Source organism: Rousettus aegyptiacus, unplaced genomic scaffold (assembly GCF_014176215.1).
Source record: "Rousettus aegyptiacus isolate mRouAeg1 unplaced genomic scaffold, mRouAeg1.p scaffold_m13_p_9, whole genome shotgun sequence".
In the NCBI taxonomy this organism is placed as follows: domain Eukaryota; kingdom Metazoa; phylum Chordata; class Mammalia; order Chiroptera; family Pteropodidae; genus Rousettus; species Rousettus aegyptiacus.
The window spans coordinates 86,431,999-86,454,523 of record NW_023416312.1 but is presented as its reverse complement, the minus strand read 5'-3'; the positions used below and the strand labels follow the sequence as shown (position 1 = coordinate 86,454,523).

General features: G+C 51.9%; 2 protein-coding genes across 3 annotated transcripts; both read left to right on the top strand.

Annotated features, from left to right (window-relative positions):
• Positions 1 to 1,082: 1,082 nt before the first annotated feature.
• On the top strand, positions 1,083 to 4,799 carry LOC107499420 (small integral membrane protein 10-like protein 2A). 2 transcript variants are annotated; one of them, XM_016123553.2, is made up of 2 exons: positions 1,083 to 1,840; positions 2,797 to 4,799. In XM_016123553.2, exon 1 carries the CDS (start codon positions 1,244 to 1,246, stop codon positions 1,478 to 1,480), a length of 237 nt encoding a protein of 78 aa, XP_015979039.1. In that variant the 5' UTR covers positions 1,083 to 1,243; the 3' UTR covers positions 1,481 to 1,840; positions 2,797 to 4,799. The 2 variants fall into 2 exon arrangements, with proteins under 2 accessions (XP_015979039.1, XP_036082784.1); XM_036226891.1 differs by lacking the exon at positions 2,797 to 4,799 and adding an exon at positions 2,150 to 2,359.
• Positions 4,800 to 17,516: 12,717 nt separating this feature from the next.
• LOC107499438 (retrotransposon Gag-like protein 8) lies at positions 17,517 to 18,761 on the top strand. The gene has a single exon (XM_016123590.2). The coding sequence runs from the start codon at positions 17,563 to 17,565 to the stop codon at positions 17,902 to 17,904; it is 342 nt and encodes a 113-aa protein (XP_015979076.1). The 5' UTR covers positions 17,517 to 17,562; the 3' UTR covers positions 17,905 to 18,761.
• The last annotated feature ends 3,764 nt before the right edge of the window (positions 18,762 to 22,525 follow it).

Here is a 22,525-nt window from a genome sequence, read left to right as displayed (position 1 = left end):
TTGTCCTTCCTACTGCCTTAGCAAGAAGTAAAAACAATGCTGAGTAGTTTGACATATCTGCCCTGGTATTTTTTATGCATTCATACACATGCATGGTTATGCTCTCAATAAAATCATGATGCCACACAATAAACTCGCTTTTTTTCCTTGACCATGAAGGTATTAGAATTGCTCAGTTAGTGAATACGAGTCAGATGGGTCCCTTAAACAGTTAAACGATGCCATAAGGATGTTTACGTGTGACGGTGAACATGCATTTCAAGAGGGCCTTAACACTCAAGCTAGGTCTCATGAAAATGGGGAGTCATGAATCTACTTCTTGCAAACAGATTTTTAAGAGTCATGACTCTAATGAAGCGTGAACATTTCCATAGTCTTGAAAACATGATAGAGTTTGGGTTGGATTTGATTTAGAATAAAGATTTGATGAAAGCATGATAGGGCTTTTAATCCCACCAGCAAGAAAAAGGCCATGAACGAGGACAAATGAAATCCTGAAAAAACTTTCTGCAGTGTCCAGGGCAAAGACAGACTAAGAGAAGGGCTTAGAAATCACTATGGGTTAAAAGGTAAGGGAAATGGGCAATTCACGAATAAAGACACATGACAAGCAAATATACCAGAAAGGAAAACAAAAAAGTGTGTGTGGGTCTGGTGGAATTCCGTAGTGCATTGGCACCAGAGAAATGTGAATTAAAGAAAGGTACAATGGGTTGGCTGGCAGAATTTTCTGAGGAGGCAGTGGGATATGGTGTGAACTGGCAGAGAATTCCAAGTGGGCCTTCTGTACAGAATTAGCATACTGGTCCAAACTTTCTGCTCTGCACGCCCCTCTAGGGCATTCCACAAAAACAATCCCTGGGGTGCACTAATTTAAATAGGCTCAGACTTCCCGCTCTGCTCCGAGGAGCATTGGCTTACCAACTGGGCAATGTCGTGAGCAGGGCTATGCCTGTGGCGGTAGCTCAGTGGCTCCCGCTAAGGGCTCAGGTTACAGCAGGGGCGGAGCTACACTGGCGGCCTCTGCTCAGGGAACCGCCGAGGGGGCGGGGCTGTTCGTGGGCTGCGAAGAAGGGGCAGTGGCTGCCGCGGCGGTGACCTGAGCTCAGCCAGGGAGGAGACCGAGTCCTAGGGCGGGGCAGAGCAAGGGACATCCCAGGACGCGGGTCACTCCAGGCCTCGCGTCCACCTGCCAGCCCGCTTGCGCTCCTGCGGGTCGGCGGGGCCTGCGCCTGCTGGGCCCATGGCTGCGTCGGCGGCTGTGTCGGCAGCGGCGGCGGCGGCGGCCCTGTCTGGCCTGGCGGTGCGGCTGTCGCGCTCGGCTGCGACCCGCGGCTCCTACCACGCCTTCTGCAAGGGGCTCACGCGCACACTGCTCACCTTCTTCGACCTGGCCTGGCGGCTGCGCATGAATTTCCCCTACTTCTACGTCGTGGCCTCGGTGATGCTCAACGTCCGCCTGCAGGTGCGGATCGAGTGAGCGCCTGTGGCCACAGCGGCGAGTCCGGAGGGTCCCGCGCCCGCACGCCTGCGCGAGTAGGGGCGCGGGTATGGAGGACGGCGGGGTCGCCGGGACGCTGCAGGGGGGAGGAGGCGGGGCGCCCTGGGCCCCTGCACCCTAGACCTCCGCGGGAGGACGCCGGCCACCGATCCCCGGACCCAGCCGTGACCCGCCCACACGCGCGGATTGCACACGAACTCACAAAACGGGCCCTTTCCCTCGGGCTCGAGGAAATTATCTGAGTGTGGCCGACCTGTTGCCTCACCTTGGCGGAAGGGGGAAACCAGAAAGAAGAAATTGTGCTGCAAGGACTTGCTCTGACTGGGCCTGACCGAAAAGGTAGGCGGCCAAAGGTTGGACCTGTGGGCTGGAGGGGGGCGGTTGCCGTGACATCTAGACGTCCAGACCCCTTGGGGGTTCAGGGGAAATATGGAACGAACCCGAAGAAGCCAGTCTGGTGAGCTGCAGAGCTGAGCAGAGGCAGGCACAGCCTCCGCAGTCTCTCTGAGTCCCTTGTCACGACTCCAAGATGGGGATGAGGGGCAGCGGTGGCTTGTGCATCGTCCATATCAGAGGTTCAGCCCATCACCAATGGAGACCCAGGCGTCCCGCCTGCTCACGACCCAGTCCCCGCCTCTTTTTCCCCAGAGGCCTCGAAGGAGTCACCTGAACCAGAAGAAATGGGGGGGAGGGGTGGGGTGGCCCCCAGAGAGGCCCTAGAAGAGAAAAGATGCTGCCAGCCTTCTCCACCCCTTGGGTTGGAAGCCAGAAAGGATGGTTGTGTTCTTGACCAAACCGCAGGTTTGTCTCCTCAGCTCTCAGGCCCCTGGGCCCTCTGCAGCTCCCTGCACCCCATCTTCCCGGCCAGGGGCGGGGGGTGGGGGGCACAGCGGAGGGGTAGACTGCTGTCTGCCTGCCCCTGCTGCCCCTTTTGCTCTCTCTCCTCTCTGAGGGCATCCTCCCAAGCTCTGCATGGGAGGCAGGGGAGAGGAGGAAAGACACCTTCGTCCCTATGCCCACCCCCGCAGTCTTGCTCTTACTCCTTCTCCGCCATGCTCCCTCCTGCCCTCCCAGATGCCACGGAATGCCATCCTCCAGCACTGACGGCCTCCAGCAGCCCCCTGTGGACAAAAAGAATCTGGAAAATGGCGATTTCCTTGAGCAGAGGGCAACTCTTGGGCTCGGGTGGAGAGAGCAGATGCAGTAGGGGCTTGTAGAGGAGGCGATACTTGGGGAACTGGAAACTCTTTGGGTGGGGAGGCAACTCTCAAGTCTCCATTTTTTTTTTCTTCCAGGGACTGGTGTTTGTACATGGGGACTCTCTCCAATGGCCTCAAGAGTCAGATTTGTGCCCACAGGCACCCCTGGCCCAAGAGCTTCCCGGGAGCAGCTGAGTGATGGGCCTGACCAAGGAGGAAATGAGTGGTCTTCCAGGCAGCCACCCCAAGGGCTGGGATAACCTAGTGATCCAGTGCTAGCATGTGGAAAGATGGGGACCATGTTACCTGGGCACTGAGATCTCCTAGCAATACCATGAGGGACTTTTATTCTCTTTACCTACTGACTCGGGAAACTGGCTATTGGGCAGGGGGTGCATTTGCCCTAGTCATACAGATAAAGAGTGGTGGAGCTAAATCTGCCCCTAGGCCTGCAGTCCCCCATCCCACCCCCAGTCTGCTCCTAGACACCTGGCACAGTAGGATGGGAGAGGGGAGAACAAGGCTCCCAGGGGACCTAGGGAGAGAGAGGTCCTGGGTAGGGAATGTGGGGAACTAGCTTTCCTTGGAATGGTAGGAGAGGTCAAAGGGAAGACCAGGAGGACAGTCTGAACTGAGATGTGTCCCAGAAGCCCCTGGGGAACTAATGTCTACACCCACAGATCTGGGTCTACCCACGCCCACCCCAAGCTTGACCAAGGGCTCCTCAGCAATTAGACACAAGCTTCTCAGTTTGGGTGGGGGTGAGGGCCTCCTGGGGACATGATGTAACCATGAGGGTGAAGGGATAAACCTGGGGTAGGATGGGGCTGGGAACCATGCATGACCTCTGTCTCCGGGCCCGACCGCACTCCCAGAATCACATGGGAGACACTCCTCTAGGATGAGCTTGGATTGGTCCTGGAGGACTGGCTTGTGCTGCTGACGGCTGGCATACCAGGATGGCCAGGAGCAGTTCAGAAGGGGAGTCAAGAGAGACCATGGCCCTCACCACCCGCCCCTGGTCCCATCAGCTCTGACACTGGTTACTCTCAGCCCAGGCACTCAGAATTCCCGGGGCTGAAAACCGCAGCAGTCTGGTTGGCCCCAGCAACAGAGTGGCCCAGTCTCACACTATCTGCCCTCCTCAGCTGCCCAGCTGGAACTCGGGTCTTGGGTGAAGATCACCTGCCTCACCCAGGGAACTGAGACTGGACAAAAGCCACCATGTGCCCCCTGCAGTCTCCCAGAGACAGAACTAGATGGCTTCCTTCCTTGTGCCAAGTCTCCCGGGAGCCCACAGTCCTGGTGGCAACTCCTCCACTCCAACCCTATCTATCCAGGACTACTACTGGGAGTCTGCCAGCCTGCTGACTCCATCCATATTTCTCTGGAGACAGCCTCAGAGAAAGGAGAGCGACATGGGCTTCATGAGTGGGGAGGAGGATGAGGACCCTTTTTGGGGCTGATACACTGATGTACCACTTTTGAGCCGAGGTCTCACCGTCTGGGCAACTGAAACCCAGCTCCAGCCTCTTCCTGGGTCAGGCAGGGAGGAGGAAGACCTGAGAATGGCATGAGGAAGGCTCCTCATGGATTCTGTGCCCTGTCCCTCAGGGAGAAATGTACACAGGAGCCCCAGGATTCTCTGGCCTCACGGATAGAGAAGCTCCACCCAGTGCTGAGGGGCACAGGAAGTGGCTCTGGGTGGAACTGCTGAGGCTGTCTCTGCTCAAAGGGAATGGGCCTTAGACAGTGTTCCTGCCACTGCTTTTCTCATCATTTTGGCCTTTGAGTAGTGAGCTGCTTTTCTTTTCGAACTCCCATCACACCCCACTGGACCCTAGCTGCTTGATGGGTTCTCAATGCACTTTATTTATTTGCAGTCTCTTTTCAAAGCAACGGAACTTGTACAAAATCAAAGACACCAACCCATATAAGGTGACTTTCACTTTTTTGTGTGTGTGAACTCTACACTGGTCAGCACAATATGGTCAGAGAAATGTTCTCGTTTCTGCTATTGTCAAACCTAAGAGACTCTCTGAGTTGAAAAAAAAAAGTCCTTGAGTTCAATAAAATGAAACGAAACTGGAGGCCTCCTATATCTGGCGTGGTACTTAAACAGTCTCAGCAGCGTAAATACCTTGTGTCTGTGTGGAGAGCCAAACGTCCTGGGCTGAGGAGCAACGCCCCTCTCCAAAGAGTAGGCGGGGGATGGGAAGAAAAGCACTGCACCCACAGCAGTTCTTTAGTAATTGACCCATCTATTTAGTGTAGCGAATTAGGCATTAGCACATGGAAGGGTGAGGCCATCCCAGCAACCAGAGGATGGAAGAGCAGAAAATAGTTTCTATCTTAACCCCTTTGGGGAGCCCAGGAGAGCAGACAAATCATAAACTGGGAGAGCTGGGGCCAGCCTTTTAGAGGCACATAAATAAGCTCAGGGGGCAGAGGGATGTCTCCCGGAGCCACATGAGCTGACACTGTGACGCCGTGACGGTGGAGCGAGTGGGCCTCTCTCCTCAGTGCGCAGGGGGAAGGGTAACTGATGTAGGGAGGCAGGATGACTCCCCAGGTTCCCCATCCCACCGCAACATCTTACCCACTGCGGGGGGAGGAGGAGAGTAGATTTTCTCACTCTGGTGAGATGAGTCCTTCAGAGGCCCGGGCAGGAGGACCCACACAGCTCCTGTAAGAGCAGAGATCAGGAGGCCCCCTGGACACCAGAGTGCCTGAAAGCAAAAGGGGGGAGAGGAACATCCATCACATAACACGTGACCCCAAAACCGTGATGGCAGCGGGACAGCCAAGTGAATATTCAAGAACAGAGTAGGGGGCAGGTTTCTAACATGGGCTCTAGAGAAGCGTACAAGGCAGTACTTCACACTGCCGAGCCAAGAGCAGAGTTGGCAGCACTCCTCTGCAGCTCAGAGATAAGAACAGCGACGCGAAGTAGAAGGTTCCAGCCGTGTTTCTATCCTTTGAAGGTACTGCCGTAACAGGGATTAATCGGAAGTGTAGAAGGCAGAGAATCGTTACTCATCTTTGATCCAATATTAAGTTGGAGACCAGGGCCAGGTGTTCATCTCTGCCTCTGGATTTTTCTCAGCACCACTGCCAGACACACACCTTTTATCCGACCAGTTCAAATAGACACAAAACTCTCCTGAATCTGCCCCGATGGTGACTTTTGGCTTTCAGTCAGGACTTTTTGCTTTAACAGTATTTCCTGTTGTGTATTTTCATTGCACCAGTGGGCCGCTTCCACAGATGAACGCCTCTCCTGGCCTTGCAACCCGTGCCCCATCCCTGTGATATTAGAAGCTCACACAGGTAGTCACCACCACCCCGTCAGTTCCTGAGCAGTCGCAGGCCTCAGTGCTTTCCCCACTAGGCTGGGCCGGACAGAGAGCTGGGATGTTCTAGTGAATGATCGGGCCATCTAGGACTGGTCTGCCACTTCCCCAGTGCCTGCCTACTGGGAAACAGATGGGACATTGCTCTTTAAAAAAAGAGCGGGAGTGCTTCCGTACCGCCCTCACCCACCCCCAGCAGGCTTGTCCACGCTGCCCTTGGGCCTGGCTCTTGGCTCTGGCCCTGGAGCCTTCTCCTTGCACATGAGTTGTTCTGGGCTTCTGGGCACATGGATGCTGCCCCCACATAAATGGCTGCCCCCTCTTGACCTAACCCGATACCGTCCCACATTCTCAGCACTCCCAGCAGGCTGTTCCAGCTCCTCCCAGGAAGAGAATCAGAACGGGCAAGCAGGACCAAGGCAGTGGAGAGAGAGCCCCGAGGGGAGCACGGTCGCACACCGGGACGTTCCAGCTATCACCCAGGTGGAGAGCAGAGACAGAGTCCCTCCTGCACGGTGAGCAGAGCCTCAGGGAATGTCGGGGCCAGGCCCCTACAGCCCAGAGTCCGGGAAGGCCACGGGACTCTGCTTAAGCGCAGGTTGCGCCAACCCACAGGCTGACGTTTCTGTGAGTAGAAGAGGTAGCTACTGTTCTAGCCCTGTGGCCACAGGCTCGAACCCATGAGGAGGCCCTTATTTTGGGTTGGCCAAGTTGCATCAGGCTTTTCCTGGCATCTGGGTGTATGGCGCAGCCTCAGAACCCCAGCCCTGGCATCCTACACTGCTAAATGATGCCCAGGTGCAGCTCTCCCTGGCTGTCTCCTGACTCTGCCTACCCTTGAAGCAGGATCAAGGCCCACCTCCTCGGACCTCACCCAGCATCTACATCTCTCCACCCTTGTATGAGCACCCCCAGCCCGCTAAGAGCAGGCCGCCATCTGCCGTCCCTCTCCCTCCCTCAGCCTCAGCCTCTGGTCTCAACCAGGCCCCTCCCACTGCCTCCTGCTCTGCTCCCACATTTCCACAACCCTGAGCTCAGGGCTCACCCGGTATCTGGGCCGAGACACAGTCTGTGTCTTCCGGTCTAGTGTTCCCAGTGCTCCTAGGCCCCCTTGTTGGCACCCATGTCTGTCCTGGGTCTGCGGCTGCCTCTGAGTCTGCATACTGCACCCCACCCAGCTCCCTGTTTCCCGGATTTGCTCCTGTAGCCCCTCCAGCCAGGCCCATTCTGGCCCCCGCACTGCCCTTCCCACCCACCCAGGCAGGAGCAGAATGCTGTGACAGCACCTGCCCGCAGAGGCCAGCACTACAAGGCCCTCCATCTCTGGTCAGAGAGCCCCTCCTCCCCGGGCCCATGACTGAGCTGCCCGATCTCCACAAACAGCAGGCCAAGGCAGTGGCACAGCCAGCCAGAACTTCCCAGGGTTCGCTCGCCCCCACCCCGCACCAGCACACTGCACCAGATTGGCCGTCCTCCCTACTACGCTGCTGACAGGGGCAGATGCCCCCGACCACACGCCAGTCATTGTGGCCATCTCCAGGATGTGCTCCACTTCAGCCACCTGGAACAATGCTGGACCTGGAGCTCTCCTTCGCTTCCGCAGAGCAGTCCCCGAGGCGACCCCAGTCCAGCTTTCCTCTTGGCCTGCCACCAACCCTTTCTCAGAAGCCTCCCTCTGTGGCTGCCATGACCACCTTCCCTCTCTCTGGCCTCCACAGAGCCCATCTGCAACAACCGCTTTGGCTTTTCCACCCACAACACCCACTTCCACAGAAATCAGGGGTCTCCCCCAGGACCCCCGACTTCTCCCTGCTCCCCCACATACCAATTCGTGCCACAAGCCCTCCGGCGGCGCATTGAAGTAGAGATGGGCTCCATGCCCCCAGGAAAGGCCTTCAGGACACCCCGACAGTGGGCTCACCGCCACGCCCACTGTGCCTCGGGGCGGGGCGGGGGGGAGGGTGGACGCAAAGACCCTTGCCTGTTCACTCAGTAATGCATATTTCCTGGGCCCCTCTCTATGCCCGACCCGTCGTGGACTCTGGGCACAGAATCCAGCGGAGCAGTTGGAGGATGCGACAGAGAACATGCGAGCGCAGAGCCGTTTTGAGGATTGCATGAGTGTTTCCCATCCTCCGCTCACCAGCTATGGGGGACCTGGGCGTGTCGCCACGACCCTCTGCACCTGTTTCGCTGTCTGCTCCACCGGAACAGTAATGCAGGGCCGGAGCAGTGGGTGCGGAGGGGAGGGCGGCGTCACCATTCATGTCAGTGTTTTGAGACCAGCAAACTCATTTCTTTTCTGTTTCTAGTTTCTCATTCTCCATGACCTTGCAGTGGCAGCAGTCTCCACAGATATGCCACCTGCGAGTTGCTGCAGTCCGAGGATGCGCTGCTGGGCGAGCTTCTCCCCGACGTCAAATTTCATTAAAAAAGTCAGACCACATCACGCTTGGAATCACAGCGAAATTGCTAAAGCAGAGACTCCACAGCCTCACACTGACTCCATTTCCCCCACTCCCTTCCGGTGCCCCAAGACCTTCCTTCTCTTTTCTCGCCTCATCAAAGCCTGCTGTGCACCTGCGACTGTCCCTCTCACCGTAGCCTTAGCAACACCCCGCCAGCGCTTTCTGCTGTAGTTCGAGGGAGCAGCCAGTCGATGGCGCTGCTCCATCAGCGCAGGCCAGACTCGGGCGGGAGCACGGAGCATCTCACCCTGCTTTGGCAAAGTCAGCTTTCTGCACATCGAGGAACCACGAGGGTGAGATACATAGGCCTTCAAAAGTTCTACGGGCTGCAAGACCTTGAACGAATCAAAACCTCTGAAATGATCACGTGCTTCTGATCTCTATGCACGCTACAACAGAGATTCACAGATATGGCCGGGGAGCAGCCCCCTCCTCCCCTTGTAAGTCAGTCACCAGGGGCTTTTCAGCACACTAGCAATACTGGGAGATGGTCAGTCAGCCCCATCTTTAAAATGGGCTCGGTGCTGTCGGAGCGGGCTTGGAAGGGGCAGCCAGCCGCAGTTGAACCCTGGCTCTTCAGGTGATGAGCAGAGGGACTTTGGCCAGGTCCCTCACACTCTCTGAGCTTCATTTTCTTCACCTGCAAAGCGATTAGCAATTCAGAGGTTGTGTGAGGAATCGGTGAAACAATGCACACCGCTCAGTAAGCACTGAGCACAATGCCTGACGCCTGGGAGCGTCGGTCAGTAAAGGAGGACTAGTCTTTATTAGCTGTTAGCTTTATTCATCACAGGAGCTGTTCAGTCTCAGGAACATCCAAAGGCAACGCTGCATCAGTGTCAAGGGCACGAGCTTTGTCGTCAGATACAGCAGCTCTACCACTTAATAAGGGCTGTGGGAACACGGTTCGGCTCGGCCTCTCTGAGCCCCAGCTCCGTGACTGGTGAAATCAGCATGTGCGACACCCACCTCCTAGGCTGTCCCGGGGATCAAACACCACCGCGGTGTGCGGTGTGCATGTGGACGTGCCTGGTGTGCAGGAAGGGCTCCGTAGGGGGCAGCTGCTGTGGCAACCCGCACAGCAGGAGCACCGGCACCGAGCATCGAGCATCGCCCACCACGGAAACGGTTCATTCCTTGCGCCTTGTCTGACCCTTGTTCGCCTCTTTTGCATCTGCTCGCATTCCGTCGCACAGAACAGGCAGCAGACATCCAGAGGGAGAAAGGGGGGAAAAAGAAAAAAAAAAAAAAAGGAAACACGAAACGGAGGCAATTCTTTTCATCAAAAATGTCCTGGCTTTGGAATAGACAGCCACTCTATGACTTGGGTGGTTGTCCTACAACTTAGATCCGCACCAAGCCTCCCTGGAGCTCACAGCCTTCCCCTGCCGGCACCCAGCTTTGCGGGGATCATCGCCGATCCTTGTATGCCCGAACCTTAGGCCTCCTGCAGCCACAGAGCAAGCCTCTTGGCGCTGACTCTCCTGGAGAGTGCCTCTGGGAGGACAACTGAAGGGGGCCAAGAGCCCGGCCACATTGCTGACCCCACACTATTCTTTCCTCTGGCTCCACCCATCCATCTCTGTACTTTTCTATCACCTGTGTCTTCCAAGGAGCATATGGATTTGCCCCGCCTCTATGGTCCAAGAGGGCTTAAAACCGCAAAGTCAGCCACATTGCCTCCCCCCTCCCACCCTGCCAATCCCTGAAACTCATGTATCTTCAGACTCCTGTGACTCACCGGGTGCTCCTGAGGACTTTATGTCCCCACTGCCCAGTTAAAATACACCTATCCTGTGATCCGTTTCCCCTGAGAATACCTTCTGCTCTCTAATTCGTATCGGTAGCTTATCCTGACCACTCTCCATAGTTCTCCGTCATGAAAGTTGATTGGCACTCTAGTTTGCAGATCACTCTCTAGTGAATTTGCCTCTATTCTTGACTGTTGTAAAAACAAGTATATGAGGCCGAGGACCAGCCCTTAGATATGGTAACCAAGCAGGTCCCGATCATCGACCTAACTGCCTACGGCACTCTCACATGTTCAAACTTGAAATGTTCCAAGTCGAACAGACCTTTTCTAAAACTAAAACTATCCTCCTTTTCTTCGTGGGTGGTGTCACCACCATCCCCCACCCCCCGAAATCAGGAGTCATCTCTGATGTCACCTGTGTCCTTCTCTCCCATGTAGCCACTTAGTAAGACTCCACTCTCTGTGGTTTCTGGAAACCATCTCCCCTTTCTATCCCCATCAGCCTTGCTGTGGTCGAAGTACCAATTATTTCCCCCTTGACTCTCTTCCAGTTTCCGGTCACTGCCTACCTGTTCCCAGGTTTTCAGGCCCACTCCCCCCAGCAAATCCAAATTCATCCTCCTCGTTGGGATAATGGGATTTATGGAAAACACAAATAGGGCCAAGACACTCTCGTTCCCAACATCTTTCAAAGAATCCCAAAGTTTAGGATTGGGCCCCGCCTCCAGAGCCTCTTACCCTTTCTCTCTGAATCCAATTTCCAATGCACAGTGTGCGTACTGTGAGGCTTGTGTTTCCCCACTCTCTGGAGAACCACAAGCTCAATAAAGCACTTCATGTTCAGGAGGACCTGAAGTTGCAGCAGCTCTCCGAGGCAGATTGCAGTTCACAAATGTCATGGAAATGTTCAAACGCACGGAAGTTGAAAAATAATGCAGAGAAACCTGCATGTCCCATCATCTATCCACACTGAATATCAACCCATAGGCAATCGGGTTTGATCTCCGTCCCCTCCCCTTTCCCGCTACCATGGGATTATTTTAAAATCATGCCCGTGTGTCCTATATGAGTATGCACAGGAAACTGCTTTCAAAAGGAGGGCTGGAAGGCCTTGTGAATAGCTCTAAGAGCACAATTTTTGGATCTGTTGTACTCGTCCAATGTATTGGCTTGCGAAATGCTTCAGACATCCCCAAAGCCAGGACTGGGCTCTTAGGGTGGCTGATGCGGGGATAACTTTTTGAGTTTCTAGGTACGCGACAGGTATCCAGCCCTACAGGAGAATAAACCTTTGCAGGTGACTCCGGCTGTTATGCAAGCAAGTGCACCAGGCAGTGCGATGCCGTGCGTGAGGGTGTTGCATTGCATATCAGATCGTCGTATGCAGCCTACGGCAAGCCACGAGATGACCTTTTCCCTGACGTATAACAAACAGTGTGCCTGAGGAAGCCCGTGCTCTCTTCACCATCTCACTACCTACCTCCCTTGGATCGATACTAGGCTCTGATGCTTGGAGACTGGGTGTCCTGCCATGAACTAACTACCAGGTCTGCCAAGCTACCCTCCCCAACTGGTGATTCCTGAGGCTTAACCCTTTGTTGAGGAAAGAGAGGGACAGGTAAATTAACAGCTCCCTATGAGAAGTGACCCTTCGGGCCACTCCGTGCAGGCCACAGAGCCATATTTGAGGGTTGTATGGGGTGTTTCGGGAAATCTCCTGACCCCGTAAGGGTAAGGCAGAGGTAGGGTGACTGGTGTGGTTCTACGGAAGACCACGTAGGAAGTCAGAGGCCCAGAACTTGAAACAGCGGGCACACAGCTAAATCCTCTTTCAGCTGATATCAGAAACCTGGTCCCTGAACCCTTCAGTTTCCCATTACATCACAGTGCCTGGTTTTGTAAAATCTCTGTAAAGGCAGCATCAGAATAGGTAAGTCAGAGGGATACTTCCGGCACGGCAATGTGAGGAGCTCCACGGACCCACCCCCACAGTGAAACTGGTGCAAATGAAAATGATTTCAAAAGTAGCCATTTAAAGTCTCCACAATGATGCCAAGGGAATACAGGAAGCAAAGAAACGCTTGCTTAAGAAAGCCTACTGAAACATCGGCTCCTGGTGGATCTGACCTGATTTGCCTTTGGTGTGTGTGTGGTGGGGGTGGGGCGGGGCTGTGACTTTGGGTGTGTCTTTCCCCTTCCGTTGTTTTTCTTATTTACCATGTGTGCATTCGTGCTTACACACAAAAGATCTTGGAATTTTACGTGCTGAAAGATGTCAAAACGGATACGTCCCGTGTTTGTATCCTACCGGCTGAAGGCAGGAGTCACAGGCCGATTGGTCTGTCCAACGGGCACCTTTTCTCTGAGGAGTGCCCGCGGCACACCCACTCTTCTCCTGGCTGTGTGGCTGAGTCCCCTGGCCATAGATACTTGGTTTGTGTCACACCTGTCGCCTCACCCTAGTTGAGCCAATCATAGTCTTTGTTCTATTAATTTCCGAGTCTTGAACTGGACCCCGGGACTGGTTGATTTCCCGCTAAGTCTCTCTAAAGCCATTTCTTTAGATAATTTTACTTAGAAGACGTACATGTTGATTTCTCCTGAGCTACCCTTTTTCCCCATTCATGTGATACTTATTTATGGCTCTGGTTTCTTGGATGTTTGTAAAGTACTTGTGTTTTTCTAATGAAATTCGTTTGTTGGAGAAGCTCCTACTTGTAGATTTTTATTATTTGCAATGTATCGCAAGTGTGATCACAAGTGTGATCAAGGCAAGCTGATGGTTCTGCTACCAAGGGTGTACCAGTGTGGAGCTCTGAGCTCTGTGATGTGGGGTATTGTTGTCGGGGGGGGCGGGGAGGTGGCAGGATGAGTGGTCTCCACGCCGGGATTGAAGTTCTCCCCTTGTTAAGGTAAGAAAGGTGGGAAGTAGTCAAACACCTTCCTACGTGAAGTGATCCTTTTGGCCACTACAGGAAGACCACAAATACATACCTGGACATTGTAGAGGTGGTGGAGCATCTTCTGTTCCTGCTAGAGTAAGGCAGACATAGGGTGACCAGCATGGTTCTGCAGAACATCATTCCAGAAGTCACGAGGACCAAAACTGAAAGCAGTGAGCATGCAGTTATTTCCTGGTCAAGCCTACATTAGAATCTTGGTCCCTTAGTCTGAAGTGTTTCTCATTGTACCATACTGCCTGGTCTTATGAAGTCTCAGTAAGGGCAGAATGCAGAGAGGCAGGTCAGCGAAAGAATATTTGTAGCATTTTGTCCCTTAAATGAATCAATACAGTAGCCCCCACCCCGCCCTCCCACTTTATCCACAGGGGATACGTTCCTATACCCCCAGTGGATGCCTGAAACCTAGATACAGATTGGATAGATAGATAGATAGATAGATAGATAGATAGATAGATAGATATAGATATTTATATAGATATATAGATATATGTGTGTGTGCACATATATACGTGTGTATATGTGTGTAAATATATATAAATATATACACATACACACACACACACACTCACACACAATTATTTTCCCTATACATACATATAGTTTATGACTTCACATATTCGAATTGCCAGCATCTTGCACTTTGGGGCCATTATTAAGTAAAATATGGGTTACTTGGACACAAGCACTGTGATATCGTGACAGTTGTTGATCTGATAACCGAGATGGCTACTGAGTTACTGATGGGGGAGGGCAGAGGAGTAGCATATGTAATGTCTATAGGCTGGACAAAGGGCCGATTCACATCCCGGGAGGGATGGAGTGGAATGGTGCATAATTTAAGCCTTATGAATTGTTTATTTCTAGAATCTTCCATTTAATATTCTCGGACCGCAGTTGCCCACAGGTCACCGAAACGGCAGAAAGCCAAACCGTGGATAAAGCGGGGGATACTGCACATTTTCCACTAGTCGTATAAAATTTCCCATTAACTAAAATTGTACGTCCTCTGTACACATTAGCGTGGTCTAAACATTTGTCAAATTGCCTCATCATCGTGGTCGATAAAATCTTCCCGCACGAGCTAGAGAGAAAGAACTGAGACGGACTGTCCTGCCTGAAGATGTGCCACACCGGGTGGTTGGGCACGGGTCACGCCCTGGGATTTCATAAAGATCTTGGGTGGCAGCTGTCGGCAACTCTATTCTTGCCATCCAGTCTGGACGGGCCCAAGCTTCAATGTCTCATGTCCTGCCTGAGGGGTTCCTCAGTATTCAGAGTTCAAAGAACTTCGCCTAGTCTCTCATGACAGCTGAAACTTTATTTATATCCTTATTAGTTACCTCTATGTGTTAAGGAATGAGCCGGCACTAGGCTGTGAGCTACTCCCACCCAGCTACGCTCACCCTCACTCGAACCAGTATATATAGTCCCCACAGTGTGTGGCCCTCTCTCCAGAGAGTCTCAGAAATGCTGTTCTGGGTGCCGAGCAGTTTGTAAGGGACTGAAGAGGAAGATGGTCAGTGACATGTGACTCCATTTCAGTACTGGCACAGCCACAGGTGGCAACAGATGGCCTTCCCAAGCTTGCGATGGGAATCCACTAATGAATCTTTGTCGCGATTCCAATATGGCTTGGATGCCTGGCTCCACTGGCCGCCCAGCCAAGTGCATGGTGTTTTCCCTTAGTCGTTGGACGTTCTCTGAGCTCTCACCACCATCCATAAGTCAGGGAGTACTTAGAGCTGGTTCACCCTGCCACCCCAGCTTCCCTAGAGATTTTTAGTGGCAATGAGAGGTGCCAGCCCAGATCGAGGGGCCTGGGTCTGGGAAAAGGGACAGTATGGGCGTATGTGTGTGGGTGGAGTGTGTTAAACACCTTCAATAGAAAGGCTGAACCTGCGGGCAAGAACCAGGAGAAAGCTTTGGGAGACTCAGGGGACTCACATCTGCTTTCCATTTTGGATCAGCAAATTCAAACCAACCAACCCACCCACTCACACGCACACAAACAAGATTGGGAGTTTAGGTTGGGGTGTTTGCTCCTGACCGTAAGCTGAAGCAATCATAGGGATTGCTTCGTGTGTATGTGTGGGTTTTCCCATTTTGGGGGAACACTCACCACCCTGGCTGCTTGATGTCCAGTGTCGGAAAACTGTTGTTTCATGTATTTTGAATGTTTCTTTTGAAGTCGTGAATAGTTCTGGGACAGCTAGGTGCACAAGAAGTGTTGTGCACTTGAAAGGTCACGGGGGCACCAGGCGCTCTTGCAGCTCAAGCAAGTGGAGGCAAATATGCTGTCACCGTATTGGTACGGAGCAGCAGCTGGCTCTGTAGCTCATTTAACTCCAGCTGCATCCCCTCCATCAGCTTCCCAACTCCTGAGGCAGCACGTGCACCTCTTGGGGCAGTGCCTCAGCTCACGTACTTCCTCCATGTCCTCGCGAGGGGAAAATGAACATCTTTAAGATGTTGTGCCATCCTATCTCAGAGCTGGGTACGCATTTCTGTTTGCCTGAGTATTCTCTTGTGTCCTTCTTTAGCATTTAAAAATGCTTGTTAAGCGGCCTTTACGATTTTAAAAATATATTCCTAGGCACAACTGTTTCTTTGTAATTGCTTTTCCGAATTGAGTCAGTAACACCATTTTCTATATTTTAACTGGTTCTTTTCTCCATATATAAAAGCTTGTGAAGGATTTCCATTAATTTCGTAGTCAGCCAACGAACGAATTCAGACATAACCTGTAATTGCTAGAGTCCCCTCCTTCCATTGGTTAATCCCTTAGTCATTCCTTTCCTTTATTCTTACATATAGAAATGTATAACGTCATGGTTGGAAAGCATCCGACAACTCGTACTTTTGTCTTTCAGTTTCTATACTGATAATCCTGTCGACCCCCAAAAAGAAGACACCTACTAAGATGGGCTCCTGGTGGCTAACCCCTCTCAAATTAAAAAAAAAAAAGTTAAAATAAACAATCAAACAGACAAAAACAGAGCTTAGCAGCCATTTCTGCACAGGTGGCTCTCACGAAAACCGAGCTTCAGGGAGACACCTGCCCTGAACCACCTGCCTTCCTGCCTGCACTGTGCTCCTACCATCTGAGCCAACCCTTATAAAGGAGTTCCTGAATTGTATTCAATCAGTAGGACTTCCCCCATCCCCTGGGAGCTGTGGCAGCTATATCCCCGCCCCCCCAGCAGCTTCACCGATCAATCAGAGCGGCTCTATTCTGACCAATCGGGGCAGTGCTTTTTCATCACTCGCACTGCTTGCCCTCATCTGCATGAGGGCAGGCCAATCAGGGACCAGGGGCGGAGGCTTCTATTTATATAATTCGGCTGCCCTCTGGTTCAGGGAATAAGTGCTTCCCTTCTTCACTTGAACACCGAGAATCACGTTTCCCTAGCTGGAGCTGAAACACCGAAGACACCTTTGCGGAGTCCAGATGTCCAGCCAGACAACGTCCTCGCCCCAGGGCTGCCTGCCTCGCAGCCAGCAGCCGCGCTTTAACACTACCGAGCTGTTGTTCCACAGCCATGCTGTATCACAGTGGAACCGTTTGCACTGGCTACAGTTCCCTTTCTCGGCGCACAACAAATTGGCAATTCCTCTTAGCGTCGGATCGGTGCCAACGATCGGTTAACCATCTTTTGGCCTCTTAGTATAGCAAATTAAGAGAATTCTTATCATTTAACCTTCTTTACAGTCATTGGTCATGGTGCATTATTCCAGTACCCTGCTCTGGATTACGCTGGATAACATTTGAGGCTTTTCAACTACCGACATCTCCAACCAGCAGTGCAATACTTTTCTGGCTGACAGATTCACCCATGAGCAGGAAAAATGTTCACAGGACCTCACTCAAGTCGCGTCCAGGGCCAAAGTTCAGCAAAGGGTATGCTGCGGCCGGGGGAGGGGCGGGACTGAGGGCTGGAAAGGCAGGATTCCGGCTCCTTCCCCTGGCCTCCCTCACTCCCTCTTCTCGGGCCCTAGCTCCGTGCCCCGCTCCTCTGGCTCTCCCCAAATCGCAGAAAGGGGACCCTACGGAAAGCCTCGGCCCCGCCCCCCCATTCTGACCCCGCCTCCTCGAGCGGTAGGTAGCCCCGCCCGCTTCCTCTGACGCCTCCGCCCCCACCCCAACCCCCCTCCTCCCAGGCCTGCGCACTAGCGAACGCCCGGCCTTGTGGGCGGAGCCCGCGCACGCGCCGTGTCCCGCGCCGTGGTCCCGCCCACCCTGGCCCTGGGCCCGCCTCTGTGCGCACGCACTTCCCGCCCCGCCCCGCCCCTCCCCGCCCCGCCTGGCCCCGCGAGCTCGGCGCGCGATGGACGGCAGAGTGCAGCTGATCAAGGCCCTCCTGGCCCTGCCCCTGCGGCCCCAGACTCGTCGGTGGAGGAACCCGATTCCCTTCCCCGAGACGTTTGACGGCGATACCGACCGGCTCCCGGAGTTCATCGTGCAGACGGGCGCCTACATGTTAGTGGACGAGACCCTGTTCTCCAGCGATGCCCTGAAGGTGACGTTCCTCATCACCCGCCTCACGGGGCCGGCGCTGCAGTGGGTGATCCCCTACATCAGGAAGGCGAGCCCCCTGCTCAATGATTACCGGGGCTTCCTGGCCGAGATGAAGCGGGTCTTTGGATGGGTGGAGGACGAGGACTTCTAGGCCGGGAGACCCTCGGGCCTGGGGGCGGGTGCTCGGGGGAGGGTTCGCGCGCCAGTCGCCACCGCCCAGATCGCCACAGGCGTCCTCGCGCCGCGCCTCCCCCTCCCTTACGTTCCAGTCGCCTTGATCTCCCCCGCGCTCCTGTCCCCTCCCGCGCGTGCTTGCCTTTGTTCCAGGAATAGCGCTCCAGGTTCCCGCTGTTGCCGCTGGGCCTCGCTCTGGAGCGCGCCGCCGCCGCCGCCGCCGCCGTCTCCGGCCAGCGCGGCCCCTCTCGTGCACACTTGGACTCTGTCCTGGACTCCAGCTGCGAGCTGGGCTCCCGTTACGCTCTGGACAGACCCCCACAGCCCAGCCGCCGCCATCCTACCAGGCAGGCCCGCATCGATGTGCGCTGCGGTTGCCATCACTATCCGCCGCATCCCACCGACAGACTGCAGCCTCCAGCGACCTGGTCTCACCCGGGAGGTATCTGAGCAGGCCACAGCCCCTGGACAGTGATTCCAGCAGCTCACCACCACCACCACCCGCGCCCCCACCACCACCCCCACCCGCGAGGGGCCGGCCAGCCTCTCACCTTCAGCGGGACCCGTTCCTCCCTACTCCCAGAGACACCTTCTACTCCAGCCAGATGGCTGCCAGGTCCCGGGGGTGCCCGGCAGCCAAATCGTGTCACTCACTTTCTCCCGTGGACCTGTTAGTTTCGCCCAGCATCCAGTTCTCTTCTGAATTTGCCGCCGTCTCTCCGATGTGTGCCTTTCGTCCAACACCGTGACCCCCGCACTCTGCCCAGCTCTTCTACACTACCTGGACAAAAGTCTTTCCCTTCTTTTCAATAAATGTCAGATGCTGTTAAAAAAGAAGTGAGTCTCAATGAATATGGCGCCTCTCCCTCCCTGGTCCAGTGATGGGGTCGTTGTCTTGTTCATTCTGTGGCCGATGTTGAGTCTTGCGGCATACAACAGCCAAGGTAGTCCTGTGGTGGTCCTGGGGATGGAGACCCCGCTGGTGATCATTCAGTCCCAGAGGCTGACTTCCAAACCAGTCGGTTCCATGCCCCTTGGGAAATGGACCTTGATCTGATTTTGGCCAAGGCGATGTAAGGAGAAGTCAGCTAGGAGGCTTCTCTGAGGCGGTTTCCTCGTTTCCAAAAAGCTGCTGGAAAGCACAACACCGAATTGTTACAGACCATGAATTCCACACGTGTGTTGGTCGACACCTGTGAAAGTTTTATTTTATTTAACCCTTTATCCTGGGGACCAGCAGAATGACAGAGGTGCTTACATTTATAGAGCCATGGACCGTGTAAGTAGTGGGGAAAGGAATGCCGCCCAATCGCCGTTAGTTTGGGTATAAACCCCGTTGATGACCTGCGGGACCGTAAAATTATAACTTTCTCCAACAGGGAGAAAAGGAAAACAAATGTTACTCGTTACTGTTTCTCTGCACGCTAACCTCTTAAATCTACAGTGCTGCCAAATCCTCTGCTATCTCACGTATGGCTGGGAACAGTTAAGTATCCCGACGGTCAGAAAAAAAGGTGGGCTTATAGGACAGCACTCTAGCAACTCTGTGCCATTTCTAGTTTAGGTGACTTTTCCAGAACATACGAAAGAGGAATCAATCTCAACAGCGATGTTGATTGTATTTCGTCTCTTTCTCTCAATTTGAACGGGTAAGCCTTTGTCCTTCATGTCTAGTCGTCTGTATGGCCGTATGTGGACCTAGAGGTCCGTTATGTGCATTATGTATCTGATAATGTTTTCATTCCCCCAAATAATGGAAATATATTGATATTCAGATGGTCCTCAGATGGGCTTACAGGGTAGCACTCTGGTGTGATGTTAAGTCTTTGAACCAGCTCTGCGTTATTGTAATTATGGTTATTTCTCCAGAAGTTCTGTAAGAGGTGGGAAAATGCTGAGCTTAGTTCATGCTTGGGTTGGCTTGTTGTGTGGTAGTAAACGAAATGGACTTTGAATAGGGCAAACCTCATTAATTTTCAATTTGGCATGTAATTGGTCAAAGTCTTTGAAATCAGACAGAACACTTGAGTTAATAATATCGAGTTTTATGGTTCACAGGGTTCTAAAATATTTGAAAGCCGCTAATTATGAGGTTCTGTTTGAAGGTGCTGGCAGTCTGCCTCCCTGGATTCTGCCAACATGGTTTTTGAAGTGTTTGGAAGGAGTTTACTTAATGCAGAAAGTCCATCTTATTCTCTATCATCCGTATCCACCTGGAGCTGGAGGTAGGTGGAATGGGCAGGGACCTGCTGGGTACCCTTTGAAAAATGTCAGTGGGTAATCCCCTACTGCCCTCAGTGAAAGTGTCCCTGTAGTGTTCTTTCTCCTGCCAGAATGGCTCTGTTCAGGATTGTCCCTTGGACTACACTAGTTGTATCATCCCCAGTCCTTTTTCATGCTAAAAATGTCTTGGAGAGGGTATTACTTTGCAAGAATTAATCACGAACATCTATCTTTGCAAGATTCTTTATAGGGACAGAAACAATTGCATTTGTAATAGGAGGGATGTTAATTTTCATTGCTTTGTGTTATTACCCCTTGCAATTGTCATTTTGATTCCCCTCCATTGCCCATTCTAAACAAGAACCTACAGTGAAAAGTAGACGATACTAATTGAGAAAAGGAAGAGGAAAACAGGAACTTCTGGGCAGAAACATTAACTTTAAGAAATTAAGGAGAGATGATTCCCAACGAATTGCTCAGTGTAAAGAAAGCAGAGAAGACCACCACGTCCTACAGAAACTGTGTGCTGTGAGAGAAGTGCACTAGTCAACCACTTGTGTTGTAAAGGTTTTTATGAGCCCAAATCATTCATGTTCTTGGAGGGGGCAGTACTGTAGGGAGGCAGAGATTACATTGTGGAATAGTATAATTGCTTTGTTATATGGAAGAAAATTCACCTCACGATGTGGGAGGCTATCGATAGACCTTTGACTGTAAGTTAAAAACGTATCTTATTTAGGCATCTGCAAAATTCAGGTAGATTTGCAATACAAAAAAAAGTTCCTTCTTCCATAAGGAAATACTGCAACTATGGTCCTGTATTAGTTTGCCTGGGCTGCCATAACAAAGTACCTAAAACTATGTAGCCTAAATAACCAGTAATTGTCTCGCAGTTCTGGAGGCTAGAATTCGAAAATCAAGAAGTTGACAAAGTTAGTTCCTTCTGAGGCCTGCGAGGGAAGGCTGTCTGTTCCAGGCCCCTCTCCTTAGATTGTGAATAGCTCTCTTCCTGAGTCTCTCTCTACACTGTCTTTCTTCTTTGAGTGTCTGTCTCCGTGTCCAAATTTCCCATTTTTATAAAGATGCCAGTCATACTGGATTAAAGCTCACCCTAATGACCTTATTTAACTTGATTGCCTCTGTATAATGCCTTTCTCTAAATAAGGTCATATTCTAAGGTACTGGGAGTTAGGATTCCAACATATTTTGGCGGGGAGACACCAATAACAGGTTTCATGTTCATATCAGTGTCTCAAGAGAAAAAAACTCTCTGGTCTGGTCTGTTTATGTGGCCTCTTTTATTCTAGATCTTGAATGTCATTTCACGTTGAAATGAGTAGATGTGACGGAATCCACCTCCATTGAAATAGGAAGAGGTCCTTGGCTCCTGTCAGTACAGCAGGTCATTAGAAGGAGAGATAGAGATAGGGAGGGAGAGGGAGAAAGAAAATGAATCTCAGTGCAATTCAGATTAACCCCTGCATTGGCTCCCTGAGTAAGTATTTTTTTTTCTGGTTGATCTTGCACAGCTTTTCAGAAACCCTTTTAGATAATTCAGCATAGTCACTCTGAAATCCTCCCCCCACCCCAACAGAAGTATTCCCTAGTAAGTAAACATATACCTATATATTGGTTTGGGATCTGGATAATTTGTGGAGTTATAAATTGTCCTAATAATTTAATTTTTTTATTTTTTAATGCTAATAATTTCTTATACATTCCCAAATCTCTATATAACATTAAAATGTAGCGACACAGAGAGTACTAGCTACACAGATAAGTATTTTCACAGCAACATATTGAAATTCAAACAATTATTATTATCAATTACATTGATGCATTCAGCCCTCCAATTTTTATCAAGTTGTATGTCTTAGTTGGTTAACATATGGTTTACTTATGATGCCTAATATTAGCATAACGCTTTCATAATTCACTTGCCATCCCCTTTAAATCTCCTTTGAAAACCTTGATTAATTGACCGGTTCACTCATTTGTCAGTCACTTATCATTTATTAAGTATTTCCTGTGTCCCAGGGATTGTACTATGAACTATGAACGCATGGCTGCAAAATTATGGTCCAACCCTTCAAGGAATTTAGAGTCCATTTGGCTGTAGTGGAGATACATGTATATGTAGTATGAGCTTTGGGTTTGATTAAGGACTAGAATCCATGCTTGGTCACACCAGGTAGATGACATTTTACAAATTTCTTAACCTTCCTAAGCCATTTATTTCCTCATATGTAAAATGGGTAAAATAATACATATATATTGGGTTCTTTATGAGAATCCAATGGGATAACAAAGTCTGAGTACTCAATAAATAGGACTTGCTAGAACTATAATAACAATAGCTTTACTTTTTTTTTAGA